At 48.5% G+C, this 13,502-nt stretch overlaps 1 protein-coding gene across 1 annotated transcript in view; it reads right to left on the bottom strand.

Moving 5' to 3' along the window:
- Window positions 1-3,541: 3,541 nt before the first annotated feature.
- LOC119849888 (cohesin subunit SA-2-like) overlaps window positions 3,542-13,502 on the bottom strand; it is a 110,892-nt gene continuing 100,931 nt past the window's right edge. Inside the window, 1 exon segment of the mRNA XM_043495771.1 lies at window positions 3,542-13,501. Coding sequence (XP_043351706.1) covers window positions 13,460-13,501 — 42 coding nt within the window. The 3' untranslated portion in view covers window positions 3,542-13,459.

Genomic DNA, 13,502 nt, shown 5'->3' with positions numbered 1-13,502 from the left:
TCTCCACTGGCTGTTGAACTTAAAACCTGCATTTGTCATTAAACTTAAAGTCCACCTTGCTGCCATTACAGCCTTTCACCTACCAGTTGAAGAGTTTTCAGTATTTCTGCATCAAACCACTGCAAGATTAACCAAGGGCTTATCCAACCTTTTTCCTCATGTAAGGGAGCCCACTCCATCATGTGAGCTTAACTTCTCAATGCCTTGAGGAAATCTCTCTTTGAATCCATGGGTGGTTGTTCTCTGCAACACTTAGCATTCAAAACCCCATTTCTTGTAGCCATCACTTCAGCCAGGAATTGGGAGCACTTATGGCTGATCCACGATGCACATTATTCTACCATGACAAAGTGATTCTACATCTCCATCCTTCCTTCCTACTGTCACAGGGTACAGCCCTCATCGATAGACTGGTGCCTCCTTGTGGTTATCCTGGGAATTAGCTCGGGGCCAACGCCCACATCCACAGTCTGCACACTGGAACTTTGTCTCTGCTCCCGCCTATGGCTCTTCTCTCAGCTCCCAAAACTGCAGCATCCGCTTCTTGACTCAGCCCTCCAGGTAGGTCGCCATCTGTGTTTTCCCCTTCTGGGGGGATCTGTCCAACAGTCCAGCCACTTCCCCAGTGGCAAGTGGGGGGGGGATGGGACCCAGGACCGCCCACTACTCCAGGCCCCAACCCAGGGACCCTGTAAATAGCTGCCTCCTGCTGCTCCTCTGTAACCTCGGTCAGTGCTGCTCTATTTCCCTGGGCCACTTCCCCATGGCCCCAGGACCTTCTTTGCCCTTATCTCAGTGCACTCAGCTGCTCAGTCCCAGGAAACAGCCACTGCTCTGTCCAGAGTTCTCTCAGCACTCCAAGGTCCCGAGCCTCTGTTCGCCAGAAGCTGGGAATGGGCGACAGGGAATGCATCACTTGATTACCTGTTCTGTTCATTCCCTCTGGGGCACCCGGCATTGCCCACCTGGGTTAGATGGACCTTTGGTCTGACCCAATATGCCCATTCTTATGTTCTTTTGCTGCAGTCCTTACTCCCTGGACTCCCAGCAACAACCGACCCAGCTCTGCTTTGTGGCTCTTCTTATGTGGGCCTACTGGGCCTCAATTGGCTCTTCCTTGCAACCCCTCTCCTATTGGCTGCTTCCCACATAGCGTCTACAGGGCTCCATTAACCCCTTCTCTGCCAGTGTGGGGAAGACGACCCATCACTCCTACCTAAAGTCTCATCTAACTGCCACATCAACAAAAACTTTGAATTACCAGGTCTTTATCCCAAACCCATATGTGTGACGGAAATAAGCCAGTCTCCATACTGTGGATGTGCCTTCTATCTTGACAGACTAAACCCTTTAGATCCTCCCCTAGAGTCTGTTTCCTTTGCAGGAAGAATGAAGGGAGATTTGATTTCCACATAGATTTTCTATCAGGATGCATCTTAACGTGTTTCAAAGCTTCTGATAGCCCATCCCAATAATCCACCTTTTTAGCCCTACTTAAGAACATACCAATTGCAGACATTTGCAAAGCTCTCACCTAGTCATCTGCACACCTTTTCCTAGCATTATGCTATCCTACATGCTTCAGGAGCAGATACAGCCCCTCATGCAGATGTTCTCCAAATTTTGGTGAATGTCTCATTGCCCTCTTCCATGACTGGGGCTCTGCTTGGGACTCACCGAACATAGTGCACCCATAGGGACAATAATTTGAAGGAGCAGTTACTTATCTTGAAGAACTCCAGTTTCTGTACAGGTGTTTTGTCCCGGTGGGTGCTCCAATACCCACCTTCCTTTCCCCTCTGCTTCTGAGTCCTCCTCTATCTGGACTGTGTGGTTGAGAAGGAAATGGATGATGATGGGTCCCCACTTTCAAAATACTGTCTGGCATACGAGGATGTGCAGGGAACAGGCATGGACCTGTGGATGCTACTAACTAAAAATCTCCAAGAAGGCACAGCCACAATGGAACATCCATATGGACAACATATTTTGAACTCCAAAGACTGGACAGGTAAGTAACCTCTCCTCCTACAGACCAAATCCTACTTTTAATTATATTTGTACAATCAATCCCCATTCTCTTCAATGAATCTATACAGATGTAACTGAAGGTAGAATTTGGTCTTACTGTTGAAACTTAATTTTAATGATATATGAACCAGAATAAAAGTCAGCATACTGTCCTATAGCTGTCGAAATTTTGCAGGGCTACAATGAACAGAAGGGATAAGAAAATACTGAGTCCACACAACGCAAATATTTTCAGTAAAGATGCTTTTTAGTTCACCAATTTAATGTGTCTGGACATGTCTTGTATGGGATGGGCCTAGCAAGGATGCTATTTCTAGCTATAGTGGATCATCTAGCTCATCAGCTAGATACTTGTGGTGAGGTCATGTTTCTAAGTGTAACTGAACCTGATCCACCAGCTCAGAATGGAAAACTGCCCCAGCACAAAAGGATGTTATGTAAATACTTGCCTCCTAGTACTCACCTTTGTGTTTTCTTTAGGAAGGTAAATCTGTGTCTTGGGCTGCCATTTTCATGTTTGTGAAAGCAAGTCCAGCATGGACTATGCAATCAGTGAAGTGACTAAACCAAAATGGCTGACAGATGTAATTATGTGCATAACGTAGTCTCGCCTTTGCTAAAGCATCAATTACAATAACTCAACTTGTTAACATGTGGCCTGAAAAAAAATCTTTTATTTTTCTTTTTGGTTACATCTGTCACTTATAGGGTAAAGTAGGATGCTGGGGATGCTAATGTCTCATTTTCCAGATTTGTTGCAGAAATGGCTAATGGACTGTTCTGCAGCCTGACCTGCCATGTAAACTTAAATATATGCTCTAGAAACAGTGCCCCAAAGGGGAGAGGCAAAACCACCACCCAGCTCTTAGCTCATCTCCATAGCTGTATTTCTCCTCATACATACCTTGGAATAGCAACTGCTATCTCCTAAACTTACACAGCCTGAGCAGCTGTTTCACTGCTTCATAGGTTTGGCTGGAGGAGCCTTATCATAGCAAATGCCATCCGTAGCCCACACCTCCTCTAACAATGGGGATTTGGACCCTGAAGGGTTCTACAGCTACATGTGAACTGTCTATCAGAGAAAAATAAAGTCCTGTTGCCCTAGCAGTAAGGTGTGGAAGAAGAGTGTGTGACAGAAATTAAATGTATAACTCACCCTATACTTGAACTAAGCTATTTGGCTCTATGTTGGGCTAAGCCCTTATGTGCTCTAAGCTGCTCCAGCTGAACATGGAAGCTCCCTGGAAATCCAGTGACAGATTCAGGTGCATTCAGCAATGGGCAGAGTTTTAAATTTCTATCTTATTGACTTTAAATTTTCCATTTTAAGGTGCTTGCGCTCATTACAGAAGTGTTCTGGAGGAGGAAGAAATAGGAGATGCAAGCCAGTGGGTTTTCACAGTTGAGTAGGGGAGAGCGGAGGCTTTTGGCCCGGTTTACTTAATTCTCCACTGCAAACATGCTGCTTTTAGAGTACTGTAACTTCAAAAAAGAAACAGGAACCAAGTTTTGGTTTTGACACTGTTTATTTTTACAATTCGCAATCGAACACGGGAAAGAAAATAATCTGAAATTACCAAAGCTGGTCAGAAAAACACAGCGCAATTTAGAAAGCACGGGAAAGATGATGAAGGTTCAGGAGCAACTGCATCTCCCAAGCTGTCTTTTAGGGATCAGTTCACCTTTCGAATGAACAGATGAAAAATCTGATAGCATCAGTGACCAAAACAATTTTCAGTACTCAATGGAAAAAACATTACTCTTTAAAAGTCTATAATCTACAATTACACTATATTCTTCAGCTGTTGTTTTTCTAGTACAAAAGCAAATTCCATTGCACATATAAATGTTCTCCTGTCATCTCTTCCCTCTCTCTCTCTCCCCGTCTCATGCACGCCCCTCCAGCCCCCATGACTAGTTATCTTGCTCTTCTGGAACAGGAAGGCAGGATACAATCCCTAGGAGTAGGCATGTTCTCTTCCCTCTATAGTAATTGTGCGTTCTGCCACTTGCAGATAGAGAGTTTTGGAACTGAACTGGTTGCCTCACAACTCTGAGTTAGTGCCCAGCAGAATGTTGCCCCACACAAAATTTTGATGAAAATGATTCTTACAGGCTCTGCATTTAGTGACTATATTTAAACAAGCCGGATGTCTTATAAAAATTCCCAAGCTAATAAGGAGAAACAGGAAATCAGCGAAGTTCAGTCAGAGTTCCTAACTCCTGTATTACCAGAAGCCTCATAGCAGCCAGGTCAGAAGTAACACTGGAGCGATTTACCATAGTGGTAATAACTGCTTCCAGTTGCACGGCTAAAGCTGGAGATTTGGCTGGGGTGTCTATTTAGCTATTAAGTATCCAAAGATCTTTGTCCAGTTGACTTGGAGGCCAGTACCAGGAAGAGGAGGTACTTCAAGATGTGTGGTCTCTATTTGTATTCCAAATGTGGGGGGTGCGCACGTGTGCCGCATGCCTGAGCTAGAAAGTTTCCTTAACAGTGTTTTTTGAACCACACATGCGTTGTGCATCCCGTGGTGCTCAGAGCCAAGGGTATAATAGGTAATGTGGGTCAACACCTCTCTGTGTCCCTCTTACCACTGAGTAGTCCAGTCTGCAGTAGAAGCTATGGAGAGCAGGTACTGGAATACAAACAGGGACCACATTTCTCAAAGAACCTTCAGTTACAATAAGTAACCACTTCTTCTTTGAGTGATGGGCCCTATATGTATTCCAAAAGTGGGTGAGTAGCAAGCAGTGATCAGCATGGAGCGGAGTGCGAGAATGAGGTAGGAAGTGCCGTCTGCAGCATGGCAGCATGACTGCTTTGTCCGCAGCCGCTGCTTGGGCGATGGCGTAGCGGGACGCGACTGTGTGGCTGTAGTGCCATGTTGCTGCGCAACAGATGGCTTGCCAGGAGACATCCACGAGGCGGGCCGATGTGGCTGCTTGTAGAGAGTGACTCTGTCTGGTGGCTACACATTGGATTGTGTGTAATATTTGCGGATGCACCTGGAGACCCATCTGGAGATTTGTTGTGAAGAGAAGCCTTGGCCCTTGGAGTGATCGGCAATGGTCACAAATAGTTTCAGCAATGTGCGGAAGGAGTGAGTCCTGCACAGATAGAATGCTAGTGCACAGCAGACATTGAGAGAATGCAGGCCTCTGTCTGCATTGGAGATGTGTGGTTTGGAACAGAAAACAGGTGGATGGACTGATTGAGGTGGAACTCCATCACTACCTTTGGAGAAATTGAGGATGTAGGCAAAAGGAAACTTTATATCCTTGTGGAACACTGTGTAAGGGTGGGTCAACCATCATGGCCACCAGTGCACTGACCTGTCGAGCTGAGATGATGGCAACTAAGAACATCACCTTCATGGAGAGATGGAGCACGTGGCCAGCAGTTCAAAGGGAGGCTTTGTGAGGGCGGAGAGAACAAGATTAAGGTCTCACGGGAGTGTGGGCTTGAATACTGGCTGGAAAGTATTGAGGAGACCCTTCATGCAACCAACAGTGGTTGAGTGTGTAAACACAGAGGCACCATCTACTGGGAGAAGAAAGGCACTGAGCACTGCCAGGTGGACCTGTATAGTGCTGAGGGCAAGGCCGGATGTTTTGAGATTGAGATGGTAGTCAAGGATAAGAGGTATGGCTATTGCACTTAGTGGGTGGTGAGGTAGGTGGCCCATGAGGTGAAGTGTTTCCATTTAGCTCGGTAGCATACCCTGGTGGATACTCTCCTGCTCTAAGTATTTGCCACACCGGGGTGGAGCACCCCCATCCAAATACCAGACTGTGAGATGAAAAGGACCCAGACTGGGATAGCAGATTGTCCCCTGATTTTGTGTGAATAGATTGGGGAGCGTACAAAGGCAGAGTGGTCTGTGGGTGGAGAGGTCCATAAACGAAAACTGATGGGGCCAGAACGGGGATATGGGTATTATGGTAGCTCAGTCCTGCTAGACTTTGTGTAGTACTTGCGGGAGGGAGGAAAGGCGTAGCAGCAGTCATCTGACTGGGGGAGGAAAAGAGCGTCACCCTGCAAGTCTTTCCCTAAGCCTTCCCTGGAATAATAAAGGGGCTGTTTGCCATTCTTGTGAGTTGTGAAGAGATCCCATTGGTGCAAGAAATGTTAGAATGTGCCATCAGGTAGCTCCCAGTCGTCATTGATGTAGAGAGTCCTGCTGAGCATGTCAGCCAGGGAATTTTGAATGAATGGGAGGTAGTGTTGAAATGTTACGTGGTGTTTGATGCACCAGTTCCACAGGTTCCAGGTGTGCCCCCAATCCACTGATCTGATGCACCAGATCCACAGGTGGATGGACTCGGAGCAGAGGGAGGGAGACTTGGTGCAGCCTTGCTTTTTGATGTACACAACTGCTGCAATGTTGTCAGAGAGGAATTGAATGTGGCAGGAGCGGAGGAGAGGAAGAAATGCCTGACACACCAAATGGACTGCCCTCAGTTCTAGCATGTTTATATGCATCCTGACCTCTTGAGGCATCCAGACATGCTGGGCTGTGTGATGGTCCAGGTGTGCCCCCAACTCGCAAGGGAGGCATCTGTGGTGATGGTGGCATCTGGGGTAGGAGGGGTGAAGGGGGTACTGACCATGATCTTGGAAGGGTTGGTCTACCAGGCGAGGGAGGCCAGCACTGGGGGACAATGAGTCTGGCCTCCAAGCAGTCCCTGCTGGGACTGTAGATAAAGAGGAGCTACATTTGGAAGCAATGCAAGTGCAGATGTGCACATGGTGTCACGGAGGTACAGGCTGCCATATGTCCAAGGAGGGAGAGACAACAGCGAACCATGATACATGGATTGTGGCGTAGGTCTGTAATTATAGCTGTCAGCCTTGCAAAGTGGTCTGCCAGAAGGAACGCCCATGCCATGATGGAGTCAAGCTGCGCCTGAATAAAGTTAATCATCTGCATAGATATGAGCATTGACTTCTCCTTGTTGATGCAAACACCTAAAAACATCAGGAGTGCGCCAAAGGCTAGGGTGGCAGTGATGAGTTCTTGTTGCAATAGCACAACAAAGAGCCAGTCACCCTGACGGGTACACAAGTAGCAGAGGCAGCGTATCTGTGCCATGACAACAGTGAGGACCTTTGCGAAGACCCGGCAAGCCGCCGCTATGCAGAAGGGAACGACCCGGAATTCGTAGTGGTGGTGTCCTACACGGAAACAGAGAAATTTCCAGTGGACCAGGTGAGTGTCGATATGGAAGTAGGCATCCTTCATGTCGAGAGCCATGAACAAGGCCCCCTGAGGAAAAGAAGAGGGGATAATCGATGCCAGCATCACCAAGCAGAATTTGGATTTCCTGATAAAGATGTTCAGTAGTCGAAGGTCGAGAATGGGGCAGTGTGTCTGCCCTTTGGGATGAGGAAGTATGGAGAACAGAAGCCTCTTCCCAGGTAGGGAGGTGGTATTTGCTCTATGGCTCCCTTCATGAGAAGGACGTCTGCTTCTTGCTGGAGAATGCATTGCTGGGAAGGGTCCCCTGGGGTTGCCCAGAAGGAGGGCTGATGTGGGAAAGAGAGAGAAATTCTATGGCATATCCATTGGGATGATCTTCGGTATCGAACAGTCCATGGTGATCTTGCCCAAATTGTGGGCAAATAGGGCAAGATGGCCCCCAAAGACAACATGGGAGGCATTGGAGGAGGTTTATAGGTCTTGACAGTTTAAAAAAAATGGTCACTAACCTTCTGTAACTGTTATCCTTCAAGATGTGTTGCACATGTCTATTCCACTGTAGATGTATGCAGGCCCTGAGCACAGTTGCTGGAAATTTTTCCCTTACGGCACCCATGGGGGCAGCTCAAACGCTCTCTCATGCCATGCACTCATAGCACCAGTATAAAGCACCCAGCTGACCCCACTACCCTTATTTCCTTTTTTCCAGCCAACTCTGATGTAAGGAGTAGGAGGGCAGGTCATGGAATGGAGATGTGCAACACATCTCAAAGAACAACAGTTACGGATGGTTAGTAACTTTCTTCTTAGAGTGATTGCACATGTGCATTCAACTGTAGGTGACCCCCAAGAAGTTACATAGGTGGTGGGACTGGAATTCATGAACTCGTTGACTGCAAAACAGCTTGACCAAATTTGGCATCGGCCCTGGACTGTCTTGAGTGATGGCGTAGTCAGAAGAGAACGTGTGCACTAAAGAGCAAGTTGCTGCTTTGCAAATGTCCTGAATAGGGATCTGTGCTAGGAATGCCACTGATGATGTTTGCGACCTCTTGGAATGAGCACTCAGGTTCACTGGTGGTGGAAACCCACCTGATCATAACATGTGCGAATGCATGATGTGATCCAGGTCAAAATCTCTGAGCAGAGATAGGGAGACCCTTCATCCTGTCAGCTACTGCTATGAACAGTTGGTGGATTTACAGAATGGTCTAGTACTTTCTATGTAGACGCTAGGGCTTGTCTAATGTCCAATAAGTGAAGACACTGTTCTTCCCTATTTGCATGTGGCTTCAAGTGGGGAAAAAAACTATTACTAATTTTTCTGTAACTGTTGTTCTTCAAGATGTGTTGCACATGTCCATTCCAATGTAGGTGTGTGCACAACCTGAACATAACTGCTGGAATTTTTACCGCAAGTGGTATTGTTGGGTCAGCTCCAGTGCACTATGGTGCCACACACTCATAGTGCTAGTATAAAGAGCCCTGCCAAACCCTCCCCCCTTCAGTTTCTTCTTTGCCGACCACCTCCAAAAAGAGGGACGGAGCGTTTGTTTTGGAATGAATATGTTCAACTATCTCGAAGAACAACAGTTACAGAAAGGCTAGTAACCATTTTTTCTTCGAGTGCACACACATGTCCATTCCAATGTACACAAGCAGTTGTATGGGAGGTGGGTTCTGAGTTCAAGGACAGGCTGACTGCAAGACTACATGGCCAAAGCTGGCATTGTCTTTAGTCTGCTGTATGATGGCACAGTACATTGTGAATGTGTGAACTGACTACTAGATTGCTGCCTTGCAGATGTCATGAATCAGGACTTGTCATAGGAAAGCAGTGGGGGAAGCTTGAGACCTTGTGAATGAGCCATTAGATTAGCTGGGGGTGAGATGTTCAGAAATTCATAACACGTCGTTAAACAAGAAGTAATCCACAATGAGATTCTATGCAGAGATGAGGAAACCTTTAATTCTTTCCGCTATTGCGATGAACAGCTCAGTAGATCTGCGGAATGGTTTGTATGTAGAAAGTCAGGGCCGGCCAAACATCCAATAAGTGGAGGCACTGTTCCTCTCTATTTGCATGTGGCTTAGGGTAGAAAACTGGCAGAAAGATTGCTTGACTGCAGTGGAATTGTCAGATGACTACTGGAAGGAATGATGGGTGTGGTCACAACTAGACTTTGTCCTTGAAAAAAGAACATCTATGGGGACTCCGATGTGAGGGCCCAGATCTCTGAAACTCTTCTGGCCGAAGTGATAGCCAACAGGAAGGCCACTTTCCAGGAAAGGTGTAACAATGAGCATGTTGCTAGCAGTTCAAAGCAGTCCTGTAAGCTTTGACAGGACACGGTTCAGGTCCCAGGAGGGATGGACAAGGGATCTCTAACCTGGAGGTAAACCCTCTCCAAACCTTTGAGAAACCAGATGGAGAACCGTTTCCATTTTTCAAGGTAGGTGGCCCTGGCAGAAGGCTTCCTACTTCCTAGTAGGACCTTGCAGACCTGCTCCGAGTAAGCTTGCTCCTCCTGATTCAGCCATGGAGCTTCCAGGCCATCAGATGAAGAAAGATGAGATTTGGGTATAGCAGCTGACCATGGTCCCGAGAGATCAGGTCCAGGTACTGTGGAAGCCGTAGCTATGCCTCCACGGACATGCCTAAGAAGGTGGTGAACCAATGCGGCCTGGGCCACGCCAGGGCTATGAGAATGACCTGTACTTGGTCTCCACTGATCTTCATCAGAAATTTGGGAATCAGAGGGATAGGAGCTGTCTTGACCATGGCAACAGGAACACATCTGTAAGGGACCCCACGCTATGACCTTACAGGAAGCAGAACTGTGGCATTTCCTGTTGTTGCAGGTGGCAAACAGGTCTATAAGCGGAGTCACCCATCATTGAAAGATATCCCTCATGATGTCTAGCATAGGTCCCCAGTGACCTTTAGGCCAAGCACCCAATAGCACCCCTGTGCCTAGGTCCATGGCAGGGTAGGAGTGTCTGGGGGAGTGGTGGGAGTGACTCCTTGGAAGAGAGGAGCATGACCCAATCTCCAACTCAGAAGATAGTGAGTCTCTATCTGGTGACCATGGAGGTGCGGTGATCATTAGTTGGCAAAAGCAAATGGGACAAATGCCCAGTTTTTCCTAAAAGGGGCTCAGGGGGTGAGCGGTGGGCGTCGGGTCAGCCCTCTGCAGCAGAGGAGGGGCTCGGAACTGGCTCTGTGGGGGGAGGGAGTGTGGCTTGGGTGAGTGGCTCGGGCCAGTTCCACTAAGTGGGGAGGGGGGCTTGGGCAAGCGGCTTAGACCAACTTGGGGGAGGGGTAAGGAGGAGAAGGGTTGAGAATATGGTCCGCCCCTCATCACAGCTGGCTCCGGCTTCCAATCTGGCCAGGGGATGGCCTCGGGGGAAGAGGAGGCACAGGGGCCACGGCCACAGTTCCAGCGCTGGTAGCCCCCGCCCCCCTTCTATACAGGTTCCGACTCAGGCCATGCAGTGATAAGTGGGAGCTGGAGAGCTGTCGACCTACACAACCTGTCATACCCTCACTGCTAAGAAAACCTTCCAGCTCAGACACCTCGCACACATACGCACCCCCACATATGGAATACATGTAGGGACCATCACTCAAAGATGAAAAACAAGTTTTTCAGCTAACCCGATGTCCAGCTTGCACAGAAAATGGCAACATGTTTTTAATCTTTCATTTCTCCCATCTGCTCCTCCTCAACTCCACGTAAACAAAAACATTCAGATAGATCACGAGTAAGAAAACACTGTATAGGACACAAGCCTGCTATCAGAACTAAGGGTCTGAACTCACTTGGAGTGATATTTCACTTCACCACTCTGCCCTCAGGAGAGCACCATACTTGATCTTCTACAGAAGAAGGGAGGCACTGCTCTAATGTGAAAGGCTTGAGGCTAGTGTGTGAACTATGAGGGCAGATGCAGCATTTTTGGGCGCCACACCCACTATCTATACATAGAACTTGTGATCCCAATAGCACAGGTTCAGGGGCATTCCTGCCACTATTCTCACTGGAGAAGAAACATCAAAAACTGTGAAGAAGATAAAAAACCACTCAAATGCAAAAGCAAATAATCTGTTGAACTCCAGAGTAGAAGTACCTTGTCACGGGGGCTTGGTATGTCAAGCAGGGCCATTCTCGTTTGCCCAGTGCAGGGTTGATATACCCCATCACACAGTTGTTGGGATTCCTATTGAGTCAACAATCACAATCCAGTGCCTCAGGACCTCTGGCAGGGCAGAGAAAACAAACAGTCTGTAGTCCCTGGGATGGGCAAAGTAAACACTCAGTCTGTAGGCCCTGGGGCTCCCGGCCAGGGCAAACAATAAGAGTTGGGACTCTGACCCTCTGGGCAGGGCAGAGTGAACAGTCTAAATTAGGAATCCCTGGTAGCAATGCCTAGTGGCAACTGCAGGGGGTGGGGATATGGGAACCTGGGCCCACCCTACTCTACCAGGTTCCGACCAGGGCCCTATGAAGCCAGTAAACTCCCTATTAAGGCTTCAAGCCTTGGCTCCTAACACATTCCATGGGTCACTTCCTACCACAAAGCCCCCTCAGGCATTTCCTCAGCTGGCAGCAGCTCGGCATCCCTGTCAGTCTCTGTGGTTGGCTGTTCATCTGCAGCATAGTCCGGGTCCACGGTCCCAACAGCCAGGTAAGTCAACAGTTCCTCTGCAGGAGCCTGCAGCAAACATCCTTTCTTCTACTCCAGCCCAACTGAGCTGGGCTACCTCCTTAAACCTGTCCACTCCACCTGGACCATGCACAACAGGAGCGAGGAAGAGTTGTCTCCTGGTCCCACAGTGATTGGTCAGCACCTGTTGGCTCAGTGCGGGGTTGATACACCCTGTCAAACATCCTCCCCCTCAAGTCAGGACCTGATGGCTGTCCTCCCTCATCTTCCTCTCTGCCCACTTGGGAAAAGAAATCAGCATTTGCATGGGCTCTCCTCAGGTGGTAAAGTCCCTCAAACTTGTAGGGCTGGAGACAGAAGTACCATCTCTAACTCTAATCCTGGCATTAGTGTCCTTCAAGGAGTGGGTCCATCGAAAGGACGCATGATCTGTCATGCACTGGAATGGGTTCCCCAGCAGATGATAAGGGCTTCAACGGCCCATTTCACTGCCAGTGCCGCCTCTTCTACTGTTGAATATCTCGTTTCACAGGGAAATAATTTCCTTCTTCGGTAGTTCAAGAAACTACCTCACCTGCCTTTTGGTGGAGGGGGTCGGGCAGTCTCTCAGGGCTTGGACCTTATCCACGAGTGTGTGCAACCACCTCACTGCATATCCCAGGTACATCACCACCTTCTAGGTTTCTGTCCTAGTGGCATTTGGATGGTTTTGCAGTTAGCCCGGCTTCCCCAAGTGCTTGCAGTACTGTGGTGAGGGGTCTTAGATTATCTTCCGAGCTGGCACTGTATATCACTATGTTGTCAATATAAGCTGCTGCGTATTGACCATGTGGCTGCAACAGCTGATCCATAAGCTATTGGAAGGTCGACACAGCCCCGTGTACGACATGGTTGTAAATGGGAAAAGGCCGAATGGCATGGCAAAGGCTGTCTTCTCCTGGCAGGTCGGGGTCAATTTGCCAATACCCCTTTGTTAGATCCAGTATAGATATAAACTTGGCATTCCCTAGTCACTCGAGCAGTTCATCCACCCAGGGCAGAGAGTAGGTGTTGAACTGTGAGATTGCACTGACTTTCTGGAAGTCTATGCAGAACCTCATGGATCCATCAGGTTTTGGAACGAGAACAATGGGGCTCCTCCACTCATTGCAGGATTCTGCCATGACCTCCAACGGCCAGCATCAACTTGAGCTCTTCCCAGATGACTTCCCACATCTTCCTGGGCAGCGGCTGATGATGGTCTGGCCCTCTTAACAGGACTCGACTATTAAGGACAGTCGGAGGTTCTGACCCTCTGGGCAGGGCAGAGTGAACAATCAGTCCAAATCAGGAGTCCCTAGTAGCCACTCTTAGTGGCAAGTGCAGGGGTAAGGGAACCCAGGCCCACACTACTTCACCGGGTTCCAACCCAGGGCCCTATGAAGCCGGTAAACTCCCTATTAAGGGTTCAAGTCCTAACACACAGTGACCTGGGTCACTTCCTACCATAAAGCCCCCTCAGGCACATCCTCAGCTGGCAGCAGCTCGGCATCCCTGTCAGTCTCTGTGGCTGGCTAGTCGTCCGCAGCGTAGTCCGGGTCCAGGGTCCCGGGTCCC

The sequence above is a fragment of the Dermochelys coriacea genome, chromosome 1 (assembly GCF_009764565.3).
Source record: "Dermochelys coriacea isolate rDerCor1 chromosome 1, rDerCor1.pri.v4, whole genome shotgun sequence".
In the NCBI taxonomy this organism is placed as follows: Eukaryota; Metazoa; Chordata; order Testudines; family Dermochelyidae; genus Dermochelys; species Dermochelys coriacea.
This window is presented reverse-complemented; position numbering and strand designations above follow the sequence as displayed.